The sequence below is a fragment of the Protobothrops mucrosquamatus genome, unplaced genomic scaffold (genome assembly GCF_001527695.2).
Source record: "Protobothrops mucrosquamatus isolate PMUCROS unplaced genomic scaffold, P.Mucros_1.0 scaffold303, whole genome shotgun sequence".
Lineage (NCBI taxonomy): Eukaryota > Metazoa > Chordata > Lepidosauria > Squamata > Viperidae > Protobothrops > Protobothrops mucrosquamatus.
The window spans coordinates 383387-393992 of record NW_015386645.1 but is presented as its reverse complement, the minus strand read 5'-3'; the positions used below and the strand labels follow the sequence as shown (position 1 = coordinate 393992).

At 38.0% G+C, this 10606-nt stretch overlaps 1 protein-coding gene across 1 annotated transcript in view; it reads right to left on the bottom strand.

The window, feature by feature from the left end:
* ADCY4 (adenylate cyclase 4) overlaps positions 1–10606 on the bottom strand; it is a 56055-nt gene that overhangs the window by 16250 nt on the left and 29199 nt on the right. The window contains exons 13-19 of the mRNA XM_029283957.1: positions 8601–8670; positions 8140–8237; positions 7490–7574; positions 6255–6392; positions 5146–5253; positions 4835–5019; positions 1210–1294 (exon numbers count right to left, since the gene is read on the bottom strand). Of these exons, the coding sequence (XP_029139790.1) occupies positions 1210–1294; positions 4835–5019; positions 5146–5253; positions 6255–6392; positions 7490–7574; positions 8140–8237; positions 8601–8670 (769 nt within the window). The remainder of the gene's footprint in view (positions 1–1209; positions 1295–4834; positions 5020–5145; positions 5254–6254; positions 6393–7489; positions 7575–8139; positions 8238–8600; positions 8671–10606) is intronic.

Sequence of the window (10606 nt, the reverse complement as noted above, 5' to 3'; positions counted from 1 at the left end):
AGAGTGACTGGGCCAAGGTCACCCATGGCTTTCATGACCAAAGTGGGATTTAAACTCACAGACTCTTTGTTTCTAGCCTGGTGCCTTATAACCACTAGACCACTCAACCACTAAACTGCCACGCTTGTGAGTTCATTGAAGCCTGGCACTCCACAAGCAATTCCATCAACAGACACATTGATCTACAACCAGCCTACAAACCCCTCAGAATCCAAATCAATCACACATCCAACAGGAGACAGCACCAACCCACGCAAGCCCCCTCTTCCCCAGCAGTTCACCTTCCAATGACCCTGTCCTGATGTAATCTCCCCTTCACAAGACCCCTCACCAACCTCTCCCTGATGACTCATCCCTGACCCATTGATAATTCACACCCTCCAAAAGCCCTGATCTGAAGTAACCTCCCCATCACAAGATAAGGTATCAATGTGACATGTATTGTGAATGTGCTATACAATATGGTGAATTTGCAATTTTTATTAAGTAGTAAAGTGATTACAAAGAGAAAAACAGAGGGGCTGAATTATGCCTTTTTTGAATAATGAACTAAACTAGGTTCCAGGAAAAACCACTTTTAGAACATTGTATTTTGACAAACCAGTTCCTACACATGGTTATATTTGGAACATATTTTTTCTATCATGCTCTATCAGCTACGATCTGCATGAAAACTCTCATTCACAACTAAGGAAAACAAAGCCAGATTCCTGTAAAACACACAGCCACTTTAACCACATGAAACAGCCTTTCAAATGCTGGTGGACAAGTATTAGTAAAGATTTTCAAAGCCTCAAACCACAAAAAAGGAAAGGATGGCAGGATGTGAAGAGGTGACTTTGAAAGAGTGATGGGAAATTTGCCTTGCAATTTCACCCAAACCAACTTCCTCAAGGTGCATGTCATGAGTGCAATACAGAGCCTGTCCCACTTCTCATCTGTAGCAGAGGAGAACTTCCTGGTAGGACCAACGCAAATATAGATTTGTCATCCAACCCAAAGCTTATGTGACAATTCTGTACTTGTGTTGGTCCTACCAGGAGGTTCCTCTCTGTTACAGATGAGAAACGGGGCAGGCTCTGTATTGTCACCCAGCCCTAAGCTTATGAGACATGGAGAGCACTGGAGAGCACAACATGGAGAGCACAACAACAACCAAAAAAGTAGCTTTCACAAGCTGAATTAAAGTGGGAACTGGAGGGAACTCACCTGTCTAGCCAGACCCAAGAGGGTGAAGAAGAAAACGAAGAATGAGAATGCTCCCATTACCTTGGGCTCCTTCAGCACCCCAGGCCTGCAAGAATGGAGTTAAAGAGAACATCATTCATGATCTGTTTCTCTAGAATGACCTTCTGGAGCACAATATGTTCCTCTGGAGTTACCATACCAATTGCTTCCCTCAGATCATCTTTGTCAAAGTAATGGGAAGTTATTTCTAAACAGGCTGGGTCTTTATTCAGACTAGTCCTGTATTAAATATTATTCAGTTTAGTGAATTTGATGGGAGGGACCAACGTTAAATAAAAGATGATGGGAGGAAAAAAATCTTATCTTTCCACTTCCCAGTAGATTTTTTTTCTCTTTTTTTAAAGCTTTAACATGGTCCTGTCTGCATTGTCTCTTTCTTTGTCTTACTCCCTTTTTTACAATTATCAACCAACCATATAAAATTGTATAATCATCTGACCATTCTGTGGTCAAGGTCAGAATTACAATCTTGGAAGGTATCATAAAAGTCATCTAGACCAGCTTCCTGTTCAGTGCAGGATTTTCTAGAGCACCTCTGACCAATGGCCATATACAGCTTGCTTTGAAGACCTCTAGTAAAGAGATTTCTTGATATCTAGCCTGAATGTTCTTCCTCGCACTTCTAACCCATTCTGGTGGTCCTATTCTCTGGGACAATAGAAAGTAAGTCTGTTCTCACTTCTGTGTGACAGTCCTTCAGAGAATTGAAGATGGCCATCACATCTCCCTTCAGTCATGTTTCCTATAAATTAAAGATGACCAGGTGTAGACACAGTATTGCAAATGGAGTCAGAGCTTTGTCCCAAGGTGGTACAATGGCTTCTTGTGATCTGAACTCTCCTCTCCTCTAAAGGCAGCCTAAGATAGCATCTACTTTTTCAGCAACTGCATCACATCACAGAGAAGAGAAACAAGAATCATTAGGGGGCTGAAGGCTAAAGCATACAAAGAATGATTACAGAAATTGGGTATGACTAGTCTAATGAAAAGAAGGACTAGGGGAGGCATGATAGTAGTGTTCCAATATTTGAGAGGCTCTAACAAAAACTAGGGGATCAAACTATTTTTCCAAAGCACAAGAGGGCAGGATAAGAAACAATGGATGGAAACTAACCAAGGAGAGAAGCAACCTAGAACTAAGGAGAAAATTCCTAACGGTGAGAGCAATCAATCAATGGAATAGCTTGCCTTCAGAAGTTATGAGTGCTCCATCACTGGAGGCTTTCAAAAAGACACTGGACAACTATTCATCTGAAATGGTATAGGGTCTCCTGCTTCAGCAGGGGGTTAGATTAGAAGACCTCCAATGTCTCTTCCAACTTTATTATTCTATGTTCTATTGCTGGCTCAGATTTGACTTGTGGTCACCCACATTCTTTTCACAGCCAAGTAATACAATGGATTGTTGCATGGATAAAAAAAGATGGGAGGAACTAAGAAACATTTCATTGCTGCAACATGCATAGTACTCTTTTAAAACACAAAAAAGCCCATAGGCATCCATCAGTCAAGGTGATATAACCTTCACTCTCTATCATTGTTAGCAGAACTTGCACAGGAAAGACAACAAAAAAGTAGTCTCTTACTGGGATTTGTGATTCTTGTGAATGCCTTAATTTACATAGCCCGTTTTGCAGAAGAGATTGTACTTCTCCTTTTTCTGTAATTGAGGGCCAGTTGACCAAAATAGTTTTGCTCAGTGTCGGTTTCATTTATGTTTCATATCATTTTTGTTTAATTGCTTGTTTGTTTCATTTCAGTTTTTTTACAACACAAAAGTATGTATGTTTTGCAATTGTATGAACAAGATAAATCAGTAATGTTTTATCTATACTATTCCAATCTTTAATAACTTGAGGCTATGAATCAGGTTTTTTCCAAGTGTGGAAAAAAATAATATATTTAAGGACTACTATTTCCCTTAATTCTCATCTAAAAAAAAGAACAAAGTAGGAATGTCTGGAATAACCTCAACTCCACAAGTTATAGCTAAAATCCATCTGATGTGATAAATATCTAAGTGGTTCCTGATCATCTGAATTTGTTCCTCAATGAAATCAAGTTTAGGTTATTCGTGTCTGCTAGGAACTGTTGATATCAAAATAACTTTTCATCTAAACATAGCCCAAATGTTTACTATAAGCCAATTAAATTATTGGATGTAATGGTATGCTTCCTTCATCATCCATGAAAGATGAACATCCAGAAGAAACCATCAAAATCACATAATCTCAAGAGTATTTGTCTCAGTTCTACAGCAGCCATGCTGTAAGAACACATGAAGACACCTCTTGGATGAAACCAATGGCCTTTCTAATCCAGAATCAGATTTCCAACAGTTCCCTAGTCTGATGTTTTGGGGAAGTCCTTAAACAGATCCTGAGTCAAGAAACTTGTGTTGTTACCCTCCAGTAATGGATATTCATACTATTCTTCTTGGATCATGACCTTCTGTGAAGCCTTCAGAGACAATGACCTCAATTAATATCTGAGCATTATTCTAATCTTCCTTTTAAAGCCATATAATTACATACATGACCTTTAAACATCTCCCAAAGCATAGTGTTCTGTAACCAGCTCTTAAATTGGTGATTGTTATAGTGATATCATTGGAAGGAAGTTGCTACATCTCCTTTATCATTTCTGTTGTTCTTTTCTGCATCACTTATATATCATGCTCCATTAAAATGTTTGATCAGATACTACTAACTTCTGATGAAAAACTAATTAAGAAAATGTATAATTTTCTATTAAATTTGAAAATGGAAGACGAACAAGTAAAAGAAACAATGATAACATGAGCAAAGAACTTTGGTTACAATATAGATCTAAAGAAATGGCAAAACTTGTGGGAAAGAAATTATAAATTAACAATGTTAACCTCTTATAAAGAAAATTTGTACAAAATGTTTTATCGATGGCACTTGCCACCAGCAAAATTAGTAAAAATGTTTAAAAACATGTCAGAAAACGTTGGAAATGTAATCATAAATCAGGTACTTATTATCATGTGTGGTGGACATGTGTTAAAGCAAAGAGATATTGGACAAAAATACATACTTGGTTAGAAAAGATGTTGGGGAAATGTGTAGATTATAAACCTGAACTTTTTTTATTAGGCATAATGCCAGAAAAGCTTGATAAACAAAGTGTATATTTGATTTTGCATGTGATAACAGCAGCAAGAATTATATTCGCACAATATTGGAAAATGAAGAAACGCCATCAGAGGAAGAAATAATTAAAAAAATATTAGACTGTGTGGAAATGGACAGACTAACTCTGAGGTTGAAAGAAAAAGAAGAAACGGGATATTTCCAAACTTGGGACTTATTTTATCTATGGCTGGAAAAACGAATTAGGGATTAGGAATTTAATCTGTATTAGCGAATGATAAACTCAGACAACACGTTTGCTGAATAAGTACTGTTGAACTGCATTAAAATCAATAAAAATTTGAAATGAAAAAATAAAATAAAATGGGAGTCCATCCAACCGAGCAACTAGCAAGGAAACTAAGAGAGAAGGATAACTAGTAGTCTTTACTTCTGCTTTTATTCTGGGAACCTCCATGAGAGCTAATTACCTGAGTGCAGTTTGATTACGGTAGAGCTGAGAGACATAGCAGTCAGAGAGCCAGGAATGGGTGTGAAGGAACAGCACATTGTAGACAACAAGGCAAAGTATCAGCATGGTCAACTTGAGCTCGAAGTTCATGTGAAGGAAGAGGGAACACGAGAGAAATCCCAGGACACAGCAGTAGATATAATACTGAGGGAGAAGAAAGAGAGAGAGAGAGAGAACAGGAGGAGGAAGAAGAGAAGTTTTTGGTGAGATTGGTAGGTCCATTAATCAAAAGAAAAGAAAAAGAGAATTGATTAAAGAGCTCAACCTTACCGGCACACTGAAGAGGGAGTTAAACCGAGAGAATTCCTGTACAGTATTCATGCCTGATAAGGTAGAATTTTCAAGTTTCAAAAAGCATGAGGTCTCTGGCATAAAGAACTAGAAAGCAGAATTAGAGAGCATATTAGAAGGGAAGAGGGAACAGAAAATCTTCTGATCTGAACTAGATAGCAGAAGAGAAGCATGACTAAGATTTGGCCAGAGATTCTACAACCCTTTTCTATTTCTCAGGAACAGCATCAATGTGGTAAAAGCAATATACCACAGTGGCCTCTATCCATGGCCAGAGAAGGAGCATTGGAGAATACCCAGACTCCTTCAACCTGAACCCTTCCAGTATCTTTACATTCAGATTACTGGAGCAAAGGCCAGGTAGAGAATCAATTCTTGTACCCCCATGCAGATTGAATTGATTGCACATCTAGCAACATTGGCTAAGACAGGGTTAGACCGAGTGATCCTTAGATGGAAGACTAACAGGAGGTCCTAGAGGTATAGGCAAGACTGGGAAATTGACAAAGCATCCTGAAAGAAGGCAGTGGCAAACTATTGTGATCCCAAGTCCAAAAATATAATGTATAGTATTCAAGTACAACTTGGAAGAAACTTTGTTTTTGAAAAAAAATGCTAATACAATTCTCCCAAAGATGCTTTTTCATGAGGCAACTGGACTTTCTTGTTTTTCTTTGAAGACATTTTGCTTTTTATCTAAGAAGCTTCTTGGATGAGAAGCAAAACATCTTCAAAGAAAAACACTGAAGAAACTTCTTGGATGAGAAGCAAAATGTCTTCAGAGAAAAACAGCTGAAGAAGCTTCTTGGACGAGAAGTGAAACATCTTCAAAGAAAAACAAGAAAGTCCAGTTGCCTTGTGAAACAGCATCTTTGGGACAACTATGACCTGGATGACTGAGAATCTCCATAGACACGTAGCTAATACAATTCATTGTTTCATCCATGAAGACTCTTACCACTGACTGACAGATCCACATTAAAATTTTATTTGTTTTGGGCTACAAGGAGTTCTTCCCATATATCTTGAACCCTCCTCCTCTCCCAAATATTCCATTTCTCTCTCCTTCCCATTCACTAGCAACATACCAAGTTCAACACTGACATTGTGAGAACCACAAGAATGGTGATGATGCCCAAAGAGACACGTAGCCATGGCTGAGTGCAAACATTGGCCAAGATGGATGGAACCCAATACAAGATCTTGGGGCCTTTCAGGAAACATTTCTGTGTGCAGAAAGAAAAAAATGACAATGATATAAGCATCCATAGAGCCAAAATCTTAAATTCCTTTCTCTCACTACTCCATCAATCTTCTCCTGACATTGAAAAGTCTATTTAAAAAATAACAATAATAATTCCCAACAGAAAAAAAGCCAAATTGGTTTATACTATTTTAATATTTGTTTGTATATGGGAACTGTACTTTGTCTTTCATTAAACAAATCAAAACAAAGTAAAATGAAGCTCACATTAAAAATAATGGCCAAAACTCATCAATACAGGAGGAGTCCTTGGTGTTCTCTGAGCTTGGTTGTTTTCGTGCAGATGTTTCATTATCCAAACTAGGTAACATCATCAGTGCTAGTCTAGACTAGCAGAAATGATTGCAAGAAGCTCTGAGAGCACCAAGGACCCCTGATTTCAACCTTCAGCTACAAATATTCCCCTTTATTGGTACCCATCAATACAATCAAAATCAAGAATACAGAGAGAAAAATACAATGAATTAATGTACATAATTGTTACTGCATATGCCTAGTCTTTCCCTTGGACCCAATTATAAGGGAGCATCTTATCAACTTTGGCAAACCATGTCCTTATAACAGCTTTGTGGAAGGATTTAAACAATTAAGTCTGATTATGTAACATCTATGTGGGGATTTTGTAAACTACTTCTCCCAAGTAGAAGCTGAGAACCCAAAGTTATACACTTTCCTGTTTGTATTTTTAACTAAGAAAGACAAATATGGATTGTGGGTAAGAGATGACTTCCCCCTTCACTTACATCTCTCCTGTAGAATTGTGCCCACACCTCAGCTCTGCTGAGTTCAAGGAAGAACACACAGGAGACCTCGAATACTTTTAATAACTCTCAAAAATGAACTTTTTAAAAGTTCAATTGGATTACAATTTTAAATCCAACCCTAGAAACAGCTTCCAACCAGTCCCAAGAATATGGGCATCTTTTAAATTTGTCTGCAGAAGCTGTGGTCCAAACAGCCAGGGCTACAAAACCACACCATCTCATCATGGCCCTGCTCATTGCCTGATTAAAGATCTCCATGAGTTTCTCCTCTGAAGTATCCCCTCCAGAGACTTACCGCCAGGTGACCAGCAAAGCAGGTGAGAAGGAGGAGGAGAAACAGGAAGAAAGAAATTCCATAGGAGATCCCCAATGCCTCTGTTCTGGGTGGAAAGAATAAACGAGGAATCCAGTTGGCAGGCATTTGTGTAATTCAGTGTTTACTTTTGCTTTTATTGATCTTGAAGAAGAACCACCCACTGAAATAATGACCTCCTGGCATTCTGTGCTGGTTCATGTCTTGCCAAAATCATGGATTCAAATTTACTTCAGCATCCATGAGAGCTAGAAATCCATTCATTTTCAGTCTCATATATTGGTTGCCACATAGATCTTCAAGTGGAAAGTGGCCTTTGAGAATTTTCTCCCAGAGTGATCTAGGACAAATCTATTATTTATTTCAGTCCACACGTTCAGTTCTAAACATCTCCAAGCTGGTGCCCTCCACAAAAGTGGAACTAAAAGTATTCCTATGGCCATACTGACTGGAGGATTCTGGAAATTGAAATCCAAAGAACATTATGGAACTTTAAGGCTTTGGCCTTAGAGCTGCACTCCTAAGCATGCATGCTGTGAATAAGCTTTGCCACATTTTTAAGTATTCATATCTCAACAGGTAGAACCACCTCTAGCTATCTATCCCTTCCCTATCACTCAATTCCTCCTTACTTATAAACAACAAGGATCTGGATGAGAAAGTTGGAAACGAAGACCAGGAAACTGCAGGCCGTATAGTAATTAAAAGATGGTAGTGGCGAGAGCCGGTACTGCAAAAAAAAAATTAAAAAAGAGGAAAATTGAGAGAAATTGTAATCAGCAAACAGAAACATTGGTTTTAGATCACTGTGAGAAATGCCTTTGCAATAGAATTCTCCTCTCCACCGGATTATTTATTTAATTCCTGCTTACCTGCTTCTCAACATCAACATTTTAAATAATTGTTAATATTGATTTAATAACTTTTTAGCTTGAATGGTATAAATCTAAACAAAGTGTTATAATAATCTCCAGCTAATACTGTAAAAGCACCACGGTATCAAAATAATATAATGTATTATGCTTCTCTTATAAGAATATAATAAAAGATATTTTTTTAAAAAAGAAGGAATCCCATTCCTTTTATAGTTTACCTCCTTTTCCAGAGATTCCTGCTTGAAGTACAATGTGATGCAGTTGAAGTCTTCGGATTTCTTCCATTGCCTGTACAAAAGAGAACAAGCACACTTAGAATGACAATATTCATTCATTCATTTTCTAGCAAGATCATGTGAAGTGTTAATACTACTTTATAATGCCTTGGTAAGACCACACTTGGAATACTGCATCCAGTTTTGGTCACCACGATATAAAAAAAGATGTTGAGACACTAGAAAGAATACAGAGAAGAGCAACAAAGAGGATTAGGGGAGTGGAGGCTAAAACATATAAAGAACAGCTGCTGTAATTGGGTATGTCTAGCTTAATGAAGAGAAGGAAGAGGGGTGACATGATAACAGTATTCCAATATCTCAAGGGTTGCCACCAAGAAGAGGGGGTCAATCTATTCTCCAAAGTACCTGAAGGCAGGACAAGAAGCAATGGATGGTTACTAATCAAGGAGAGAAGCAACCTAGAACTAAGGAGAAATTTCCTGACAATAAAACAATTAACCAGTGAAACAACCTGACACCAGAAGTTGTGACTGCTCCAACACTGGAAGTTTTTAAGAAGAGATTGGACAACCATTTGCCTGAAATGGTACAGGGTTTCCTGACTGAGTAGGGGATTGGACTAGAAGACATCCAAGGTCCCTTCCAACTCTGTTATCCTATCCTATCTTATCCTATCCTAACCTATCCTATCCTATTCCAACTCAACCAAGTGACTCTGGGCAGCTTACAAGTTTAAAATTTTAAAACAATTACAGGTAGTCTTCGACTTACAACAGTTAATTTAGTGGCTGTTTGAAGTTACAATGCACTGGAAAAAATAACTTAAGACCATTTTTCACACTCACAACTGTTGTAGCATTTGTATGGTCACATGATCAAAATTCAGACACTTGGCAATTGGTTCAATTTATGACTGTTGCAGTGTCCCAGGGGATCACCTTTTGCAACTTTCTGATAAAGTCATTGGGGAAGCCAGATTCACTTAATAACTGTGTTACCAACTTAACAACTGCAGTGATTCATTTAACAACTGTGGCAAGAAAGGTCATAAAATGCGCAAAATTCACTTATCAACTGTCTCGCTTAGCAATAGAAACTTTGGGCTTAGTTGTGGTCGTAATTAAGGACTACCTTTAAAATAATTTAAAAGAGAGTAAAACAATAAAACATCCACAAAATAAATAATATTTATTTATTCAATTTCTATAGCTGCTCAACCAAATTTGTTGTATCTTGGTCCAGAATGGGACAATTTGCCATGGCCAACTCCCCACACCCAACTCGTTGTGGCCAACTCACCACGGCTAACTCACCACAGCCAACTTGCTTTGGCCAACTCACTAAGCTAATTCACCATGGCCAACATGCCAGTGGACAATTCAACAAATACAAAAGTAAAATTAATTTCAGTGGAACCGTGGCCAATAATTATAAAACAAAGAAAGTCAATCCAGAAATACAATAATTTAGATGAAAAAATGGTCACCAATGATAAAAGTAACAGAATGGAACTATTAATGCAGTGTTGAATTGTCCTGCAGCGAGTTGGCCATGGAAAATTATCCCTGGTGAGTTGTCTGTAACAAGTTGGCTGCAACAAGTTGGCCATGGCGAGTTGGCTGTGACAAGTTGGCTGCAGAGAGTTGTCTTTGATCCTTTTGCTCTAATAAATCTTCAGTCTAATTAAGGAATAATTGCTTTCTCAATTCCTTTAAAGAAGAAGAGAATTTTCACAGTGGACTATGGTATTATTGTGGGGGGTTTTTTAAATGCCAAGATGGCTAAAGGATATAAATTTGCAAAGGTCCCCTCTGATTATATACTCCTTATTCTGGAAGCCTATGATCTCCTGGGCTTCTCATATTTCCGTTCGCTTTTTAATTTCCAGTAGTGGAACATTTATCGTTGCAAAAAAGAAGTCCTACCCTTGAGGTTAGGAAATCTCCCCTCCCCTGAAAAAAAAATAAACGAAATAGACCATCAGA